Source organism: Octopus bimaculoides, chromosome 2 (assembly GCF_046866305.1).
Source record: "Octopus bimaculoides isolate indiv1 chromosome 2, ASM4686630v1, whole genome shotgun sequence".
NCBI classification, from domain to species: Eukaryota; Metazoa; Mollusca; class Cephalopoda; order Octopoda; family Octopodidae; genus Octopus; species Octopus bimaculoides.
Genome location: NC_142929.1, coordinates 152,238,841 through 152,261,690, shown reverse-complemented (window position 1 = coordinate 152,261,690; position 22,850 = coordinate 152,238,841). Strand labels below are relative to the sequence as shown.

Sequence of the window (22,850 nt, the reverse complement as noted above, 5' to 3'; positions counted from 1 at the left end):
TTGCGAAGACCTGTTGGAGCAAGTGAGATCAAAGCTGAACCAAATTTGATAACTGGCACTCATGCCAGTGGAGTGCTGACAGCACCATCCGAGTGGGATCACTGCCAGAGCAGCAGTCTTGCTTCCCTGCCGGCATAAAAAGCACCATTTGAGCACGATCGTTTCCAGCTTCGCCTTACTGGCACTCGTGCAGGTGGCACATAAAAAACACCATTTGAGCATGGCCGTTGCCAGTACCGCGTGACTGGCCTTCATGCAGGTGGCACATAAAAAGCACCCACTACTTTCTCGGTGTTGTTGGCATTAGGAAGGGCATCCAGCTGTAGAAACTCTGCCAGATCAGAGTGGAGTCTGGTGTAGCCATCTGGTTTGCCAGTCCCCATGGAAAACGGACGTTAAATGATGATGATGATGATATATATATATATATATATATACGTGTATTTTATTAATATTTATTTATTGCGCACAGGGGGCTAAACGTAGAGGGGACAAACAAGGACAGACAAAGGGATTAAGTCGATTACACCTGCCCCAGTGCGTAACTGGTACTTAATAGACCCCGAAACGATGAAACGCAAAGTCGACCTCGGTGGAATTTGAACTCAGTACGTAACGGCAGACGAAATACCGCTAAGCATTTCGCCCAGCGTGCTAACGTTTCTGCCAGCACGCCGCCTTTTATTAACATTTAGTAGATAAACTGAGAGAGTCAAAAGGCGAGAGTTTCGTGCATTAACACTTACCAAATAAGTGCCAACACACGAAACTTATCAAATAAGTACTAACGCACGAAACTCTCGCCTCTTGAGACTCTCTGTTGCTTCTGCTAAATATTAGTAAATATATATATACTCATGCTTTGAGTTCTATTTTCCTGTTTGCAAGACCAAACCTATATATATTTATAGTTGAGAGAGAGGTTTCTAACAAAACTGTCCGATGAAGGGGAACGTGAAACTCAGAGTAACAGTTTTTTTGTTATATTTCTGCTGCTTTTAAATAAAGTATATATATATATATATATATATATATATATATATATATATATATATATATATATATATATATATATATGATTATTACTACACAACGTTAAAAGATTAAAAGTACACACGTGTATGCAAATAGTGGTTCCCCCTTAAGAGATGAGGAGATAACAGGAGTAGATAACCACTGGAAACTGTGTACTAATAGCAACATACAAATGCATTGTGGGTAATTTCTTGCCTGGGATTTTTTGCACGTTCTCTAGATAGAAGCTGCATAAATACCGCAATCATGACGGATGCAGGGTTCTTTAAGGTAAAAAGACAAAAAACTATCTCTTATTCACTGGTCATTTTTCTTATGTCTGCCCTGCAGTGTCCTTTTATGTAGATTGTACGGTAATCGGTCGTTTAAAAACATGCTAGCCGAGTACAAAGACTAATCTAAACGTGTGTGTCTCTATGTAGGTCAGACACTTTACAATATGGCTGCTCTGTTACCTGTTTACCGCTCAAACTACACTATATTTATATCTATATCACCAACATAATCTTCGCATTTGTGTAATATGCACGTATAAATTTTATTCAAAAAGAGAGAGATTTGAATTTAAAACATCACTGGAGCTTTACGTACTATGTTGAAATGCTCTGTAATTAAAACATGATTTTATCCTCTGATAAAACCTCGATAGGTTTCGCTTTTTTTTCTTCCTTTCAATTCTAGGAAAGCTTTCATTTTAATTTTGTTCTTGTGGAATGTTATTGAAAGACTGAAGTTTTGTTTTTGTTTTTTTTATTTTCACTTTTTTGTTATCTAAAAATATTTTCATATTGAAACACCAAAATAAAATACACTTTGGGGGGAAAAATATTCCTCTAGTTTAGACTTCATGTATGTGCATGTATAATATATGTGTGTATGTGTATATATATATATATATAAGCTGTGTATTTCGTAAGAGTCCTCTTGGCTTAATAAAACGGAGCTTGAGCAAAGGCGTTCCAACCATAGCCATCCTGTCTCTTCATAGAATGTCTAAAACTACATTATCAGATGTGTCCTTTTTTGGAATAATAATTTGAGGTAGATTTGGTTGCTACTTCTAGCAATTTGCGTGACCACAGCATCTTCTGTCTTGTCATGTTAATGATTTAACCCTTTTGACATAACGAAATGTGACTGTCTACTTACTACATTTTTATAACTTACTGAAAATTTTTGAAAACTTCGATCAATGACCACATAAAATTTTTTTTGAAGACATTGGAATTGTTTCTCAACGAATATATTTCCGACTGTTTTCATGAACTACATGTGATCATGATTTGAGCAAATCAAGGCAAAATTGTGGGGATGGTAGATGTTCGCTATGCCACTTACTGTCTCAAAGAAATATCCATCGATTTGAAATGCGGAGAACTAACGAAAAAGTGCCAGGATACTTCATAATCACCATTGTCTTCGCTTTATTTTTTTGATATTTTACAAGTTTTTGATTTATTTTATATTTTCTTTTTAAAAATCCTGTTTTTTTTTTTACTATTTTATTCCTATTACTATGTTTATTTTTATATATAGACGGAGCAGATCTATTATAAAATTTCCAACTCTGATCATGCTGCCTTTCTTTTAGATATAGTGTATCTAGAACCACATCTCACAAGTCCTTTCTGTTTTTTTTTAAGACTGTAGAATGTAATTTTAGGATGGTTTAGCCTCGCTTTTCAGCAGGTCGAGCGACCTTTTAAAGCATTTTTTAAAAAATCTTCTTTACCTGCTTGCCATCTCAGTTTCACCACACATATTAAAGATGGTGTAGTCTTGAACGTACAAGAGGATTGTTAGCTCGTTTCATCTAGTGTGCATTTAGTACTACTTAATCCAATGTTACCTGAGGTCGATAGTGTGATTAGAGGGAGACTGTCATTCTAGTCTATTAAATATTGCGTAGATGTACGCTCGATTCGTTTGTATACGACCAACTTACCTCGAGTTATATAACATGCACACATTGCATTGTTCTCTATTTTTCTACCATGTGCTCGTCACTTTTTTCAGACTGCGCTCCTGTGTAACAAACTCCAAGCCTTGTTCCATGTTATGCAATGCGTGGTTTCGATTCCCTGTTACTGCACACTAACAAAACCTACACCTCACAAACGGTTTTTATACATTACGTTCCGCCGTAGTCGACTTCGCCTTTCATCGTTTCTTTGTCGATAAAATAAGTACCAGTTGAGCATTTGAGGCAATGAAATGGACAACCCCACCTCTCACTAAAATATGCTGGCCTTTTGTCAAAATTTGAAACCATAATTACTATTACTCCTTTAATGGTAGTGGAACGCTATTGGTGCTCCAAAGTAATGAAATGTTTTGGTTTGCATTATCATGATTTAGTTTTTCTCGCTGTCGTAAAGCAAACCCGGCTATGATCAACTAACTTTTTCAAACCGTCACTACATTTGTGGAAGCTTATAGAATTACTTTCCACTCATGTGCTGTAGGATTTATTTAATCGGCTATATACCACGATGTGTGGAGCCAACGTAGAAACTACTGCGGGGTCGCTGACCTGCTAGAAAAGCAGCCAAATTACTCCCAAATCTCACGCCCCCGTCTTCCAAAAAGATACATTAGTTCCCTTCACATCGATGCTGGAATGTTTTCGGTTACAGGTTTGTTCGATCAAGGCTGATCGGTTGAACAAACACAGCCTAGTGCGAATGAGAAATAGTAGTGGGAAATAAGCAGTGGAATTGGCAGAATCGACTGGGCGTCCGACAAAAAAATTCTAGAGGGTGAAAGGAAATTTGTAGATTCCAAATAAAATGTCATGTGTTTTGAGTTACCTGCCTCTCGCGTCGAGTCGATTGTCACCATGAGTAAGATTGATACGCCTCCTCCAAAATTAAATAAAATATTCCCTCCTTCGATGACAGAATGGATAATCTTGTGTATATTAGAAATCATTATTTATTATGAGAATCTATACAATTATTAACACTAAATTAATCTCGTACCTTATTTCCGTTTGTATTTGCCAGTTCATATGGTCGCTGCTGAAATGCTCAATGCATGCGTCTTCCCCTATTAAAGCTAGTCTGGATACAAACAGCTGGTCTTATCTCGCTTAAGCTGGTGACATACTCTGTGTGTGGTAACCTGTAATTGTTTATCCAGTCTTGAGGACGATTTTTTTTCTTTTGTTTTGGCCCAATAAAATACATATTGAAATCATATTTGTGGAATACAAAGGAATACGAGATACTTGCCACAAATTGCGTTCACTCTTAATCCACTGTCTTCTATTAATTTTTTTTTTTAATATAATCTTTAAATGATAAGTCTTATTAAACTATAATTGTTTAACTCTTTTCAAAGTAATCTTGTTAAATACGAGACTCCGCTTCTGATTCTCAACCTGCCGTAACATCATCGGAAATGTTTACTGAGCAAAAGTAATTCAAATATAACAAATATGAAGAAAATGCTTAATTATGAAAAAATATTTTTGTTTCATATTAAGTTTCTAAAATACCTCTTTGTAGTCTCAACATAAGTTTGCAGGCGTTTGAAAGAAAGCATTCTGGCTTCCATCTTTCTGTGAAGAATTTTTTAAATTTGTATATTGGATGAGCCAAAAAAGAAGCCTCAACGTAGTCATTTGACTTTTTAGAAATAACAGCCAAATATTTATCCAAATCATACCATTATCTTTAAAAATTGCTGCAAATACTATGAAAACAAGCTGGAATGATTTTGCTCATAGGTCTGCTCAAACAAGTTTGACCTAGGGCTAAACAACTATATAATCTTGTTAATTAAACTGCATTTAAAAATTCGCATTACTATTGGAATTCTCTTCTGGTAAAGTTACATATTTTGAAAGTAACAAAAAAAAAAATTGTTTTAGTTCATGAAATATGCTGCCTGATTTACAATATGATGGTGATATTGTTCTGTATTGATATGCAGCCTCAAATATTTATGCTCCCCCCCTAAACCTCCACTTTAAATGTACCTCATTTCTATTTTTAGTATAGATCTATAAATATATAGCTGTTCTGTAATAGATTCACCAATTGTAAATAGATAAAAATGTCAAACATTTTGTAAATATTTCAGATATATCTTTGAAATATTTACAAAATGTTTGATATATATATTTATATATATACAAGTTAGCTTTGAATTTAGTTGCTGTTTAGCCTCTGGGTTAACCATGATTGAGTAGACTTAGACTCTATAGCATTCAAGCTGTAGCCACCTCTTCCCTGCAGTGGTGTGCTGTGGTTAACATTTCATTATTCACCGTTTCCTTCTTTATAAGATGATGGTAGTTTGAAAGAAATTTGGGTACTATTTCTAGCAGATCAAGTCCTCAGTCACCCACCTGAATTTAGTTTAGTTTTCTATCTTTGAGATTTCCCACAAATAAAATGTAGTGCATATTTGTTTCAGGGAGTTTGAGCTTGTTTCCAACTCTACTGTTTAACTCTGTGGTTTCATACAAAGTTCTGTTTTTTTCACTATTCCTACTTTTAAATAAAGATTCTAATTTCTGGTTATAAAGGCTTTCAAAAAATGCTGCAGACTTAGTGTATAAAATTGAAGTAATATGATGGGCACAGTCGTGGTTGTGTAGTAGGCTGTTTGCTTCCCAACTACATGGTTCCAGGTTCAGTCGCAAGTGTCTTCTATAGTTTGGTAGACAGAAAACGAAAGAAGTCCATCATGTATGTGTGTGTTTGTGTCTCAACATCGCATGGTAGTTGTAAATGAGTGTCACTGTCATACAAGCAGAATCATTCATTTCCAGTATTCTGTGAGAACATGTCTGGCCATAGAGAAATATTACTTTGGAATCAGGTGAGGGTTGGTGACAGGAAGGAGATCTGGCTGTAAAAACTAATTCATGCATGGCAAAAGTGGATGTTAAATGATAATGATGAAATTACCTGTTTTTAATTTTCTTTTCCTCAACCATTTTCCTAATAAATAATATGAAATTTTCTTCACTTGTAGGGAACCACTGCAGAGCAGGACAATCGGTTTGCAGATAAAAAGAAAAAACTATTGAAATCAATGAAGTTCGCAGATGGATTGGAGAAAAAGGTAAATAATTTTGTTTTACACATAAAGGTAAAATTATGATCTTAAAACAGCAGTTTACTTTAATTTGAAGTGAGGCCTTCATGAGAGCATGTTAGGTTGACTAAACTTGACAGTTATCAAACAATTTTCTGTTTTCATAAAGCATGTCATTTGGGTGGAAAACTCTTAAGAATTTTTGTACTGAAGATTATTCTTTAAATTTTACTTAAAGCAGTGCTAAGTAAAGCTTGTATTTATATTTGGTTTAGTCAATCTAGCTATTGTTATATGATCAGTAGGTATGATTCCAACCTATCTCTTGGTAGAATCATCATATTCTGTCATTAAAAGCAACATTCAATGAAAAATTAGCTATTTCTTGGAATATGACAAAACTAGAAAAGAAAGTCTAACAACTCAATTTTCTACACTGATAGTGCAAATGATATTTATATAAGCACAGGCATGGCTGTGTGGTTAAGAAGTTCATTTTGCAACCACATAGTTTTGATTTCAGCCTCACTGTGGAATCTTGGACGAGTGCCTTCTACTATAGCTCCAGCCTTGCAAGTGAATTTGACAAATTGAAAAAATGCTAATTATGAATGTGTACACTATATACACAAACACATGTTGTCTTGACATTGTTCACTGATTGTAAACCAATGTCAGTCATACAAACAGTCATTTGCTTGAAACAAGTGATGTTTGCAACAGGAACAGACCTTGTAATAAGAAAATCTTCCTCAATGAATTTTCTCTGATCCATGCAAACATGAAAAAATGTTAACATGATGTATAGAGCTGTAATATCTTCATATCAATGGTTGATAAATTAGTTCCTGTTTTTCTTTCTTCTCTCTCTCTCTCTCTCTCTCTCTCTCTCTCAAATTAAATTCAAAATTTGGTATAGAATTGTATAATGGTATGTAATTTCTCTTTAAGGCCATTAATCCACTATAAATGACCGCCAGGAACTTTTGGTAATGTATATATTATTGGAAACTGATGAGTAAAAATTTGTTTACAGATTTTAAAAGCAGATTAAAAAATATCTTAAAAGTTTACTTTCAAATGTTATTTTTCTATTTGATTAGAGAGTTTGTTCTATCTTCATTAGATCTTGTTGATATTGATAATTTTATTTAAAAAAAAATTTTTTTTCAACAATCAAGAGCATTCATATAATGAAATGATTCTTCACATATTTTAAAAATGTGATAAAAGCATTTAAAAAGTATTACTATTATTTTTATTGGTTATTGTCTTGTTGGATCAATCATTTATTAATATAATAATTATTTCTATAATTTTAGGTTGATATGAATAAAGTGAATGTAGAAACTCTAAAACCATGGATTTCCCAGAGAATCACTGAACTTTTAGGGATTGAGGATGATGTTATTGTTGAATTTGTATATAATCAACTTGAGGACAAAGTAAGTGCTTTAACGGTTTGTTCTTGTTATATATTTGTCACATGCATGTAATATCAGTAGATAACATTTAATTGAATGAATTATTTGACATGTAAAATTGATATGTGACTTGTGTACATGCATTTCTTTTAATAGATTTCATAATGTTGTTCTTTATCGTATAAACTGTATAATCATTTGTATATATAGAATCTACTGAATTCTATAATGTATTTATATCATATCTGTATTTATATGTTTCTGGTTGTTTATGGTAATGTACTGATGTTTGGCTGTTTCCTCTCACAATTAGAGATGATCAAATTATAAACGCCTTCCCTGTCCCGTCAAAGTCCTGGCAAAGCTGCTCACTTGCAGGATTAATTTCTTACTATTATGTCGGCTGGATGCTATTGGTCGTCGCTGCCATCGATGAGCAACAACCTTTCTCTCAAAGGTGGTATAAACCACATGGTCGGGACATTTTAAGACATTCTCAACCGTGGTATGTGTTTCTCTTGACCTTTGTTCCTCTTGCATCATTTATGGTAATTTGTTGCACACTACTCTTATCTTCTCCCCTTAAATAGTAACATTAGCATAGCATTTACACACAAATACTATCTGCTAGTGAACGGGAACTGTTATGTGTGAGGGACTTAAAGAAAAAATGAGCATGTTACATTGGTTGGGCGGGGGTATTGAGTTGTGATGTTGGAATGGTCTGGAAAGTCAGTTTTCTATAAGGACTTCTGAATTTACTTTAGATCCTGTATGGAATCAAGTTATAAATCATCATCATTTTACATCAGCATTTAATGCTGGCATGAGTTAGGTCATCACAGTCAGTTATTATTTTTGAGTTACTGCCCTCTTAGATGGATTAGAGGACTAGCTCTAAGTTTCATATTGATATAGTTTCTAAGGCTGGATGCTTCCTGCTAACACCAAAAATTTTAATGTACTCTGTAGAGTGGTTGGTGTTAGGAATATGCAAATATAATATTTGTATAATTTGCATATTTTATATTCCTTTAGAATAAAGTATGTTATTTTATTTACATGTTTACTTAATGCTGAGCACTGCTAATTGTTGATTTATGATTTATTAGATTTAGCAATAATACATTGACAAATTTTATAAAATGTGCCCTATTAGTTGAATTGAACCCACTTGCATTATACAAATACCTAAGTTATTGTATAATTTTCTTATTGTGTATGTTTATGGCTTCTCAGTTTAAAAAGTTTTGTTTAACCTTTCCCTGGTCATCACTGATCAAGCAGACATGCTTCGGGTCAAAAGCATTGTAGTGACTATCCTGTCTTAAGTGTTTTTATGACTACATTATCTTATAGGGCCTTCCATTTTTAAAGATGGTATGTTTTGAGGGAGATTAGGCTACAGCAGGTTTTAGTGACTGCTTAGTAGTGCCTTCCTTGATTCATCACTTTAAGGTTTTATGCAGTAGTGTATGTGCCTACTATATACAATAGCATATGTATTTTAAATGTTGGTTTCTATTTTCTTATGTGGCTGTAGGATAATTTTTTAAGTGTATCTTCTATTTTCATCTGAAATTTTATATTTTAGGCTTTTATATCTATAACTATACTACTGTCATTTGAATGTAGTTGAATATTGTATTAAGGATATAAACAGGATTACTATTTAGATTTCAGGCAAAATTATTTTTACTTTTTGTTCTGACCATTTTAGTTTTTTTTTTTTTTCTTTCTTTCTACATGAGCTAGTTTTTATATATATATATATATATATATATATATATATATATTATTCATTAAGTATTAAAGAAATGTTTGTAGGACGAGTAATTTTTGCATTTCTGTAGCATTCAGGTATTTTTCAGCGGTGGTTAAAGCATCCAAATGTCCAGCCTACATTTTGTAGAACCCCACAGCTTAGCTGTATTTTATTAATTGATGTCAGTTGGAATGAAGCAGTAGCTTATATTTAAAATTCAACTGCTCCTCTCAAATAAATTTTTTGACCGTTAGTTAGGAATATATCATCTGAAAAGCTAAAACACTACTGTGATTAGTGTCTACTTGTATATACAGTGATTTTAATATATTTGAGTTATTGTCCAGCAAGGAATTCTCTCAGTTTTTTTTTTCTTTTACTTGGAATAAGCTAAGTATGTTATCCCTTAAACTCTGAAGAAAACTTGAACTTGCTCATTGTAGCTTCTTTATTTTATTATTTGATTGTCATGCAGGTAATGGCCTCTTGATTTCAGTATAACAATTATTGTTTAAGTTTTTTTGTTCTATAACTCCATAGCAACAGCCAGATCCAAAGGATATTCAAATTAATCTTACTGGATTTCTGAACCCCAAAAACGCCCGGATTTTTATGCAAGAATTGTGGGATCTGTTAATAAGTGCGCAGGATAATGTTAGTGGAATTCCAACAAAATTCCTTGAACAAAAAAAGGAAGAAATAAAGAAACGTCAGGTAGGTGCATTCATGCTTACTTTCTCTGTTGCCATGTTAATCAGATTTATCAGAACACACTTATTAGTTGGTTCTCTTTCTGGAACCAATTTTGTTGGATCTACAAGCACAGTTTAAACCATGCATATTTATTTTACTTTCAAAATAAAAATGGTAAATATATCCTGATTTAACCTTTTCCTATTAAACTAGGCTGAACAGGAACGGATTCAAGCTGGTTTAAGAAAGCAAGAAGAACATATGAAAGACATTAATAAAGACCGTCACGATGGTGACAGAAGAGATCACAGGTCTCAAGATAGGTGAGCATCTGCATCTTCCATTTGTATTTAAAAAAAAAAACGATTGCTATAGGTGCAAGCATGACTGTGTAGTAAGAAGCTTGCTTCCAACCACATGGTTCTGGGTTCAGTCCCACTGTGTGGCACCTCGGGCAAGTGTCTTCGACTATATCCTCAGGCTGACCAAAGCCTTGTGAGTGGATTTGGTAGACAGAAACTGAAAGAAGCTCATCATATACATGTATATATTTTGCGTGTGTCTTTATTCTGTGTTTACATCCCCATAACTTAGCAGCTCCTCAAAAGAGATCAATAGAATAAGTACCAGACTTACAAAGAAAAAAACCTGAGGTTGATTTCCTCGGCTAAAAGGTGGTGCTCCAGTATTGCCACAGTCAAACGACTGAAACAAATAAAAGAATAGACGTTCCTCCTTTCTACCAACACCCTCAAAAAAAAAAATTATCCGGTTATTTTTTAGTGCAACTAAATAAGTGAATTGTGATGACTGAGCTCATGGAATTTTATTGGTATATGCAATACTAATTCCTCATGAATAAATGGTGATGTATATTATCGTTGTTTTAACACAGCATTGTGTTAATCTTTCTGACATGTTTTCTGGCCACTGTCAACAAATATTAGACATCATTTATTGTAATGTACCAGTTAAAGGTTTGGTGGTGCATATCTTGTCACTGCTATATTTGTTTGATTTCAACAGGTCAGTTCAGCTAATTATAAGTATATCATGAAAGGCTTTAATGATTATTTTTCAATAGCTAAACTTATATTTGTCTGGGAAAACATAGCATGGGTAGCATACAAATAGCTCGATGAAAATTTATTAGAATTACTTTCTTGGAATTATTTCCTGCAGTCTTTAAAGTGGTTTGGAAGGGCATTCAGCTGCAGAAACCAAGCCAAATCAGACTGGAACCTGCTGCAACCCATGCTAACATGGAAAGCAATTGTTAAAGGAGGATGATTTATTTTCTAATTGTCGAGCCAACTTTTGCCATTGGCTAATTCTTTATTGATTACAATAAAAGCTTGTTCCCAGGCTGCAGCCACACTGTGTTTAATGATAATTGGTGTCGGTAGATTAAGAATCAATTTATACTCAATCTTTGCTGGATTTTTTTTTTTTTTTTTTTTTTTTTTTTCCATCTCTAGATCAAGAAGCTCATCCAGGAGTAGGTCATCAAAAGATAGCAGTCAGTCTAGATCTCCACAACGACCTTCAATTGATTCAAAATCACCAAAGTTGATTTCAGCTAGTTCCCCTGGCAGTAAAGAGGAACCCAGGCCTTTGGAGCCAAAGCTGGACATAATTGATATGTAAGTAAAATTGAAAATTCCTGTTTTCTATTTTCTTAAAAACATTGATTGATGGTGTACTCAACAATTAACTATCTCCTAGATCATACAATTGTTTTACACTTTCATCATTGTGTGCATGTGAAATTTAAAATAGCAAATTTTAAGAATCCTTTCTACTTATGTTAATTGCTTTTATTATAAATTCTTTCAATTCAAAATGTATTGATTTTCAAAATAGCAATGAAGATGCTGAGAAAGAAAATATAAAGAATTTTGACAACAAAAAAAAAAGCGAGGAGAAAGTTACTGTAAAGAAAGAGGTGACCAAGAAAGATAGAAAATCTAGATCTTCATCTCCTGAAAGACGAGAAAAAAGTCATTCTAAGAGTCCGAAATATCGACGTCGATCACGTTCTCAAAGCAGGTAACAGTTGTCTTTTCCTCTTGAATATGAATTTATGAAGTTCTTATATAATGTTATCAGAAGAATCTTTTAAGAGAAACATATCACTTACTTTCCTCAGATCTCCTTCACGGCATAGATCACCGAAATCCCATAAGTATAACTCACCTCATAAATCTCCCCAGAGACGCACTATTTCTCCTGAGAAAAAGAGAAGTCCACCTTACTGGAAGAGGTCAATATCACCAAGGAAAAAGCACAGTTCTCCTCCTCGTAAAAGGAGGAGCCCGTCTCCAAGAAAACCTCGTAGCTCACCTAGGAAAAGGAGGAGTCCATCACCACGAAAGCGGAGGAGTCCTTCACCAAGGAGACGACATAGTCCATCTCCATGGAGGCGACGTAGTCCCTCTCCTCGTAAGAAAAGAACTATTTCACCTAGGCCTATCAGCTCTTTCAGAAGAAGAATAAGCCCAAATCAGAGAAAATGGATTGGATCAGCTTCACCTAATCCAAATAATAGACGTTCTCCACCAGGGCGCCGTCCTATAAGAAGGAGGTAAGAATTTCTCTATATTTCACCGTTTTGGGAATGTTGATCTTTCACAAACAGTTACATAAACATAAATAAGTGGTCACCTAATATAGAAAATTATACATAGCAAATTGACAAAACTGGAAAACTATCGATTTCATATGAATTTTTACTTTGTCTCCAATTTTAGTGCTGAGAAAAAGTAGTCTTACATACCCCTAAATAGACTGGATGAACATTGCTGGGATGATTTGGATTGTATGATCTGATCAACCAGGTGCAAACAATCCAACAAACACTTCATCTGTGTTCTTAAACATCATGTAAAAATAATATCCCAGTTTTTGTTCAGTTTATCTTTTTCGTTGTTTACAGTTTTTGTAGCAATTAATCTCTGCATTTATTATATGGAGCATATAAATTGGAATAAACAAAAGTAAATATCCAATGGAGATGACTGAGTGAACTCCATTTCTTCCAGAAATATTTGAAAGGTTTTCACCCTATTCTCTTTCTGGAAATCATTGCTTTCTCTGCCATACCCTTATTAATAAATCTAAAGCTTATATTATTTTGTATAACTGTTGGCCACCGTTAGTGTTTGCCTAATGATAGTATGATTCTTTTAACATAATTACATGATTTACATTGGAATTTTGATATGTACAAGTATTTTGGTAACATATGACAACATGGTATTTTGTTAGCAAAATGGTTAATTTGGAAGTTGTTTAACTTTTGGCATCTTGTAATGATTGGGCCAGAACATACCTAACAAGCTTATTTATTCAAATGCTTATGTTATTTACTTGTCAGATTGTTGAAAAAATTGGTAACATTGTAAACAAAAAAAAGATTTAGGGTTTTTTCTATGCTTATGTTAAAAGCAGTGTTGTGCATGTGGTTAGTAACTGTCATAGACATACAAACATCACAAAAATGTTATTCCCTGACTTTTTTGCTTTGTCTCGTGAAATTTATTGGTAAGCTATTTCAGAGACAACATACCCAGGTATGCACAAAAATTGTGTATGTGCTAAGGGTATACTGGAAATGTTTTCCATAAGATAGACCATAATGGTTTATTATATCTGAAGTGATGTATGGAGAATCTTAATATAGTAAATGTGCTTATATCTCAGTAAGTGCAATAACTGAGGTTTCAGTTACAGAATATAAAAAAAATATTGGAAGTATATTAAGACAGCAGGCTTCAGAGAGATTGTAACAGCATTTTTCATTGTTCAATATTGGAAAATACCATTCAGTATAATGCAACAATATATCCTTATGATATTTTTATGTTTGTTCATGTCATAACATGACAGCTACATTATGTATTCACTTTTTGAACTTAACACTCAAGTAACATAATGAGACACATACAAGAACAACTATACACAAAGTTACATAAACATAAATAAGTGGTGACCTAATATAGAAAATTAAACATTAATTTGAAGTGAGTTGTTAAGTAAATTAAAGCAGCTGTTTATCCTCTATAGTTCTGCGATGTCAGTACTTATGTCTTTTTCTTGAAGAGCTTGCACATATTTTTGTACAGCTTTTTCAATTTGACAAATTTCTATTTCAGGCAGTAAACACTGAGATGCTCAATAACAAACATTTTGTCTTTGAATAAAGTGATAAATGAAACAGGATATCTGATTTTTCCCTCACATTCCAGATTATTTGCAAAAAATACATTTTTAATGCGATGATTTATTGTGAAAATTCAGAAACTGAAAGAGAATGATTACATGGGTAATGATGTTAAACTCTGGAGAGTGTGTGTATGTATGTATGTATACAAGTATGCCTGTTTATACATTCTAAGTACAAAACTTTTGTTAAAATTTGTGTCCAACCCATGCTAGCATGGAAAGCGGACGTTAAACGATGATGATGATGATGATAAACACACATACACAATGTGCCTAAGTTTTCTAAAGGAGCCCACCAAAAGAAGGTTTGATCTATTGCTTTAGTAGGCTTCTTTGCAAAAAACAATGCACACGATATGTACACACACAAACTTCCACTCAAATAGTGAGTTCATATTTATATTTCTTAATTGTACAGGATCAGTTTGAGTATGCTTTCAAGTTTTTAGGTGTACTCTTGTAAGATTACACTTGGTATCTCCCAAAACAAATTTCAACCACCTATGAAGTGATGTGTAATCTGTTGCATGTTTCCCCTTTCCTTTGTTAGGCATTAATTAAGTAGTAAACTTTGAAAGGACAAGGTACAATGCTCAACTTCACTTTTCATGCATTTATACACAAAAAAATTTTACATTACTCTCCTGTGTAACAATTTTCTTTCAGTTTCTGAATTTTTAAAAGTTACAAATAATCATTTGGAATGTGGTAAAACCATCAGGTATTTCTTTCAGTTACAAATTATTTTCATTCACAAACAAAATGCTTTGTATTATTAGATTTTGGAGTTTATACCGGCATCATTATTTGATGCCTATGTTCCATGTTGGCATGGGTTGGACAGTTAGACAAGATCTTATGGGTCCAAAGACTGCATTGTGCTCTTCTGTCTACTTAAGCATGGCTTCTGCATCTGGATGTTTGTTCTAATGCCAACCACTGTACATTGTGTACTGAGTGCTTTTTTTTTTTTTGTGCCACCAGCACTAGTGGAGTCATTATGCAGCTTGCAAGACTATAAACCCTAAAAGAAGCAGCTTTTCCTAAGGGAAAAGGAGTTAATGTGTGAGAGAAGGCACCAGAGCCATGTGGCCATTCATATTTTAGAAGAAAGGTAGGGGTGATCAAAGAAGAAATGTAGTGACGAGATATCTGTGTAGACCAGGTACAAGATAAATGGAAATGAACAGGGGCAGAATAACTGCAAGAGTGTTGAATAGTGAGATATGGTTAGCGATGGGGAATTGGTGATAGGGTAAATATAATGAATAAACAGTGAATAAGGGGAGACAGGGAAGTGTAGGTGACCACTGGAGGATTGAATAGTGTTGAAGGGTGGATGTAGTGAACAGTAGATAAGGGGTGACCAGTGATGCATGGTATGAAAGAGTAGCAGAATGGTAATGCTGGTGCAGTAGACAGAAAGATTAGAGAGAGAGAAGTGATAAATGGATGGACAGGTTGCAAGAGGGAGGGAAAGGCAAGCATGAACAGAGAGATTGGGAAACATGGTAAAGCTGGGGTGGTTTAATGGATAGGAGGAGGGTCAAAGATGTGGTTGGATAGGACGGTATTAAGTATGATGGATATCAAGTGAAATGCCTCTAGGTTGTGAGAAAGATCAGTAGACTCAAGAAGAAAAGCTGCAGTTAAAGAAATGAAGGGTCCTTCAGGAACCGTCTGTGTCCACATGATGACCTAACTTCTATGCAATGACATGAAGAGAAATGCCTTTAGCACTTTGCATGATGATGACAGACCTTTCTTTGTTGTGAAGGCCTTTCCCATGTCCCATTGTTCTTAGAGAGGAGGTTCACCCAAAAACTGAAGAATCTGAAATAAAAAAGGAAAGGATGTTACACAGAATAATGGAAACATAACGATAGTGTGCAGACCAGTTGGGAAAAGTTTTATCAAAATCGATTCACAGAAAACCGAGAAATCCTAAATTTCACTCCTAAGCTATTAATGTGGTTCTGTGTGTGTGTGTGTGTGTGTGTATGTATATATATATATATATATATATATATATATATATATATTCAAGAACTGCATATTGCTATTCATCTCAGTCTCTTGTCGAATCCTTCATGAGGTTCAAGGAACTGCAATCAGCAGTTCGACCTCACTATTCTACAATTTCCATCCATGTCAAGTGATCAGCACTTCTTTATACAGCTTTCCTCATCCATTTGCATCACATGACCATGCCAGTTCAGTCTTCTTTCTTGCACACTACATCTGATTCCTCTTACTCCGTTTTTCTCTCAGCACATTTGTATTATGTCTTTGTGCACATTTACATTGCACAACCAGTTGACCATGCTCACTTTATTTCTTTTCAGTCTTCTGCATTGAAAGCCCATATCTCACTATCATGTCACATCACATTTTTAACTCAAGCATCATACAATCTGCATTTTACTTGGGGAAAAAGACTTTTATTGTCAGTAGTGAAAGATTCTCTTGGACGTTTTTCCAATCTTTTCAGTGCATTTATCACATCTGAAGCTTACTTTCCCTATTTGCACATGTGATTTCACTACACTACTTATTTATCCATAGCTTACATTGGGTATAATGTATGGAGTTAATACCTCTTTTCCTAAATATATCAAGCAGGGCCACTATCTTGAAGATGCCAGGATCATGTCTTTTTTCTTACTAAAATCCTTAGTCTTTACTAAGTTTACTTTGAGATCTCTTGATTTTAGGTTCAGTGTCCATGTCTGGAATTTCTTCTAATTCCCCTATAGATTCAGCTGTAAGAACTAGATCAGGAGTATATAGGAATTTCCAGGGTTATTCAATCTTAAAACTCCTCTGTAAGATCCTGTAGGATTTATGAATAGGAGAGGACTGGCCCTTGGTGAACTACCTTCATGCTAAATTCATCACTGAAATAGTTGTCAACTCTCTGCTTACTGTATCTTTGTACATAGCTTGTATATCCCTCACAAGCCATTCATCTAAACCACCAAACTACTGAACATGGTACCCTGTCATATGGCTTCTCCAGATCAGTGAAAGTCGGGAATAGCAATTTATTCTTAGTCACATATTTCTTGTTCAATTCTTTCGTTAGGAAGATGGTATCTGTGGGATCTCTTCTTAATACAAAGCTAAACTACATTTCAGCTAGGTCTACTCACAGATCAGTTGTGTTCAGACTCTTTTTGTGACCTTTAGTCTGATCCAGTAGTTTCATTCCTCTGTAGTTGCTTCTCTCTAAGACATCTTTGTCTTCGTGGCAGTTTTAAATGATACTGCTACACCTTTCTATACAACATGATTATGCATCACTTGTTTGTTTTTGACTTTAAAAAATTTGAAAAGAATATTCTGCAGAATCATAATCTCTGTTGTTTCAACAGACAAATAAAAAGGAAAATACAGAAAAATCACAAATGGTTGTTTGAAAGGGCCCAGTATTTAAATTTAAAAAACGAAAACAAACCTTTTCCTCCACCCCAAATCTTTCCTGTTTTAAACAATAGAACTCTGAAGAAGTTATCAGGAAAAAAAAATCCTGGCCACTTTAGTGGTGTGGTGCTCTTATTCCATAAAGCAACCATCCAAAGTAGGCCAACTTATTTGTAACAAAGCTTAAAATCATATATGTTCTGATAAAGTTAAAATTTCTTTTACTGCATGATACTTCATAAGTAATTAAGTCCTCAATAATTAAACAAGTTGTCATTATTATCATTTTCTTGGCAGCAAGTTCCATGAAGTAGGTGTATTCTTCTGACATGCTAAGTCTGTGATATAGTTTTAGATGCATTTCCTTTTTTTAATGATAACAGCATCACTATTTTCCCTTTCATCTACCCTAAAATAATGTAAAACTCCATGCCTACACCACAAACAATATTTTACTTACCAGGTCTCCAAGCTCCAGTTCTGTTTCCAGTAGTTCATCTGAGTCTTCATCAAGTTCAAGTTCAGCTGGTAAATCAAAGCGCACTACTGAAAATTCCAGAAGGGTAAGTAATTCGGTTGAAACAGGCTTGTATGATAGTTTCTCCAGTTATTGACCCAGGCTTTTTAACTTCATTTAAAGGAAAAATGTTTGTATACAATTAAATCATAGACTAAGTCATTTTGTCTTTTCACTAGATAGTTTCAATCAGTTAGATTATTATTTTTTTGTGTTTCCAGATTTTATTAATTTCAAATTTCTCTGAAAAGCAAAGATGATGGGAAATATTACCCCCCCCCCCCCCCCCCAAAAAAAAAATTCATTGTTAGAATATTGTAACTTTTTAACAATGACAATTACATTATATATATGTGTGTGTGTGTGTGTATATATATATATATATATATATATATATGTATGTATGTATATGTATATATATATATATATATATATATATATATATATATATATATATATAGTTTAGCTAGAGTGTTAAGAAACTCACTTTTCCTCTCAAACAACATAAATTTGGATTGTATTTATTTTGAGTATAATTCCATCGTCTTTACTCTTAGCTTTATAGAATTATTTAATGGCTGCTTGTCACTGGGATTGTTGGTACAGTCGAATATGTAACATCTTGGTATTGTGCTGATGATCTAGACAGAAATGTTTCTTTTTATCATGATTATTTCCCTACAGTTAATTTGAATACTCCAAATTGATTTCAATTTCCTTTATAAATGAATTAAATTTATTTAACATTGCATGTCCCTTTATATGATAATGAAATCTTTTTCCAGGCCTGTCTTCATAAGAATTTCTAAACAAGGTGTAACAGCATATTGTGCAAGTGAATACTCAGAAACAATACGCTAGGTTCATTTTCAATGAAGATTGACGGATCTAGTTTCCCACTTTTGTTGCTGCTCCATAAATTCTAGTTTGAATAAAATTAGCTTTCCTGTTTTATCAAAAAAAAAAAAAGACTAATTTCAGCGGGTAAGTGAAATTAGTGGGAATGAAAATAAATATACCTAGGTAGTTGGTCAGTTGTCTTGTTTTGAAGAGAAATGGAATAGAAGTTTGAAGAAGTACATTGTCAATGCACAATAAAATACTTCATGTTAAGTAGCTGTGGTTTTAATTGGAGTTGGACAAGTAGATTTCCAACCTAAATGGGAGTAGGGTAGAGCAGAGTGATCCAGTCGTTTTAGACCCAGTTCTGAATGTTTTTAATGCAGCTTCCAGGACAGGTGAGTGGAGAGCATAAATAACAAACAAGTGAGACTATTGGTTACCACCTTATTGAAATAACACCATACTGATGGAAGTAGACATAAGAAAAGCATTGTTTTGTAGACATGAAATTGGAAACAAAAAAACTGGATTTGGAAAATATGCAGAAAAAAAATAAATGCTTAATAAAGCATTAACAAAGAATGAAACTGAATGATGTTTTCTTACAAATACTCTCTAAGTTTAGCTCTTTGAAGGTGTTTGTTTGTTATATATTTGTTCTTATTGTGATATATTTAGTGTTTTTTGGACAGGTGAGACATTTAAATGTTTTCTTTTGTGTTGAAATCCTAATCATTTTAGATGGAGAAAAAAGGAAAATAAGAAAATATTTTAAATGGTTTGTTTTTTTTATTGTTTTTTTTATTGGAAGCCTGACTAGAATATTTTTAATGTATGATATTTCTTTAGTTCAATTTAAATCCAAAATTCTCTTGTACTTGCCATCTCTTATGGAAATTCTTATGTGTAGGAGAATGCAAGTTAAGTTTGTGACTACTTTTGATGTTGAAATTTTGAATTTCTTTTATAAAAAGAAAGCAGCAATTTACAGGTTTACTGTTTTTCGGCTGATCAATTTTTGGTTTTAAGGTCACTTAATTAGTTTTTTTAATAACAATGGTTAGACAGTTTCCTTGTATTAGAGGTTAACTAATATTAGAGTAGGATTTAATTAAGACTGCAAGATACAATTAATCTAATTTATCAGTACTATTCTCTTGTCTGCTAAACAATGCAGTGATTAATGCTACAATATTATTAGCTTTTTTGGCATTTCACCCTAAGTTAGTCTATTTCTTTTTTACTGGAAACCAAACAGAGACACTGCTGATTTGTTGAAGTTATTCTATTTTTGGAAGCACACATCCAGTGTTGAAACCTCTCCAAAAACGGAAACTGGAGGCCAATTTATGTTAAAACCAGGACAGTTTCAGAAAGATTGAAAACTTGTCACTGCTGGATGTTTGCTCACAGATTATCATAATAACAGATTGCCAAGGTAAGTTGCTTTTGTGTAATTTCTTTAATAAATTTTCACCAGTATAGTTAATCAATTGTATCAGCAAATGCTTGCTGTGTGAGTACATTGAAACAATTAGATTTCATGTACCCTGGAGAAAAGAGTAAAATGTATGTTTATGTGTTGTCTTTTTATTAAATATGTGTCCATCCATGTTGCATTTTTTTTAGTCATTCTTTACTGTTTGCATGATAGTATAGATATTTTTATGTATGTTTGGTTAGATACAACATAGTTTGATGGTCTGTTTGTTAACCAGTTTGATTCTTATGCAGAGAGGCGTGTTCAGTTAAAGAAGGAGGAGTTAACTAAGTTTTCACTTTGTCATTTCAGAATGATTGGGATAGTTGAAAAGTTGTTGTATAAGACAATTAGTTCTGTGTGAATGAGCATAAATGCATTTGAATATTCATGCCTAAAAGATGTTATCAGTATTGAGCTTGTTTACTTTAGTCTAAGTATGAGGCAGTGTACTCCTGAGTATTTTCAGCCTTCCAAGCAGGTGAGTTTGTTCGTATATAGAGAGGAAAGTGAGCAGGTAGAAATTCCTGAAACCTTTGGAATAGAGGAGAGACATGCTTATTGAATGGATCTAGGAAGAAGTAGAATGTAACTAATCAGTTACATTTACTGTAGAAAAGTCAGGTGAATCTGGTTGTAATGTGTGTGTGTGTGGTCTGTTAAAGTGAGTAATAGCATTTGGAATTTTATAGTTGTCTCTTAATGGTACAGGGTTAAAAATAAGTTAGATTTTGCTGATCAGTCGTAGTGAGTGTAAGTAGATGATGCATGATATAATTGGTAAAAATCTACCCTATTTGTATATTTGTTGTATAGTTGATGGCATTGAGTTAGATCACTTCAACTAGTCTTTCTGTTGCCTAGATATGAGTTGCTCCTCTTTACTTGTACTTATTTCTCCAAACTGGTCATTAGATAACTTTTTGGTGTTGCTTTATCTCTCAGTATTCTCTCTGTTTGTATGCACACATGTTACTGTTACTTTTTCCAAAACTTTTAGGGATAAGTCTAAGCTTTTTCTTAGTTCTTTTCCCCCTCATTTTCAGTGTCACCAATGTCAAAAGTGTTGCCTAGAGTAAAATTGAGATGTAGTCTCTCAGTAGTTTCAACATCCTAAGAGAAAATTTGCCATTGGAGCTGGTTGATGTCATTCATATAGAGATCATACTTTTTAAAAAATGCAATTTGTATAGTACCTATGATGATGTATTGTGGTTATTGATAGACTTTGTGTTGTTGACTTTGTTTACAAGGCTGTTGTCAATGGATTCTGATTATTACTGCTTTTCCAAAAGCATATTTGTGTTACAATACATAATGTGTGAGTGTGGAATAATGGTGTGACAGTCAACATACCAAAGGCCAAGGGTTTCAATAGTAGTAGAACAAAAAAAATCTTGTATCATTTATGGAGTGATCTCGTTGAGTGTGTATGAAAGAATTAGCTAGGAAATCAGTATATTCAGTGACCACATTGGGATCTGAGTTGTGGTATTCAGGATTTATTAACTATAGGATCATCTGTAGGATGAAGTCTCTAGATTTCGCTCATTGTTTGCAAAGAGTTGTTAATTCCTGTTACCTAAATCTACTAACATTGAAATTTAGATTTTTTAATTTTTTTTATAAGAAACACAAGTGAGCTAAAAGTGCTAGACATTATCTGCATATGAGAGGTGTCTGTGTTAGTATAGCAGTGTACGGGCATTCCATTTTCTCTGCCAGTTCCCTTGTTGTTTGGTGAGAATTTTTGTGCAAAAGTTGGTTTAATCGCTCTTCATCGAACTCAACTGGACGTGGCATACCAATCATGAGCGGTTCTTTCAGTTATGGCACCCTCTCCATAGACAGCACAAATGTCGCAAGCAACACTTGCGGCCTTAGAACCTTGATTAAAAGCAAAAAGAAGGAGGTGTCAAAAATGCTTGTTTTTCTTAACTTGACATCCCATTTTAATGATCTGAAAATAAACAAAAATTAACTAAAATTAACTAGAAAAAATAAACAAAATACATTCCAAAATGATTCAAAAATAGAATTCTCGAAAGAAATAGATTCCAAAATTTAAAAAAAAACTGCAGGAACTTAGTTGCCAACCCAATACATATCATCCTCATCGCCATTTTAACGTCTGCTTCTCCATGTTTGCATGGATTAGACGAGAGAATGTCAAAGGAGAGTTTTTCTATGACCCTTTTGTAGGATATGACACTGGCAAGAAGCTAATGCTTGCATACAGGTACACACATACTTGTATGCACATTATGAGCTTCACTTTCTGTCTGCCAAATCTATGTCCAAGTATCTGGTCAGCCAGTGGGGGCTATAGTAGAAAGCACTTGCCCATGGTGACAGGCAGTGGGACCTGACACACATACACTGTAGTAGTAATAGCTT

At 33.8% G+C, this 22,850-nt stretch overlaps 2 protein-coding genes across 4 annotated transcripts in view; one reads left to right on the top strand and one right to left on the bottom strand.

Moving 5' to 3' along the window:
- The window catches only part of LOC106872132 (transmembrane protein 181), a 67,727-nt gene extending 63,627 nt beyond the window's left edge, over positions 1-4,100 (bottom strand). The window contains exon 1 of the mRNA XM_014919003.3: positions 4,017-4,100. The gene's annotated coding sequence lies outside the window, so the exon portion shown is untranslated. The remainder of the gene's footprint in view (positions 1-4,016) is intronic.
- Positions 1,233-22,850, top strand: part of LOC106872131 (uncharacterized) — a 31,568-nt gene continuing 9,950 nt past the window's right edge. For 2 of the 3 annotated variants that reach the window (XM_014919000.3, XM_052965661.2), the window contains exons 1-9: positions 1,233-1,305; positions 6,022-6,111; positions 7,407-7,529; positions 9,814-9,987; positions 10,180-10,289; positions 11,445-11,609; positions 11,830-12,015; positions 12,116-12,550; positions 18,077-18,176. In XM_014919000.3, coding sequence (XP_014774486.1) covers positions 1,282-1,305; positions 6,022-6,111; positions 7,407-7,529; positions 9,814-9,987; positions 10,180-10,289; positions 11,445-11,609; positions 11,830-12,015; positions 12,116-12,550; positions 18,077-18,176 — 1,407 coding nt within the window. In that variant the 5' untranslated portion in view covers positions 1,233-1,281. Of the gene's footprint in view, positions 1,306-6,021; positions 6,112-7,406; positions 7,530-7,821; positions 8,014-9,813; positions 9,988-10,179; positions 10,290-11,444; positions 11,610-11,829; positions 12,016-12,115; positions 12,551-18,076; positions 18,177-22,850 lie in introns of those variants that run through there. The other variant, XM_014919001.3, reaches the window with a different exon arrangement.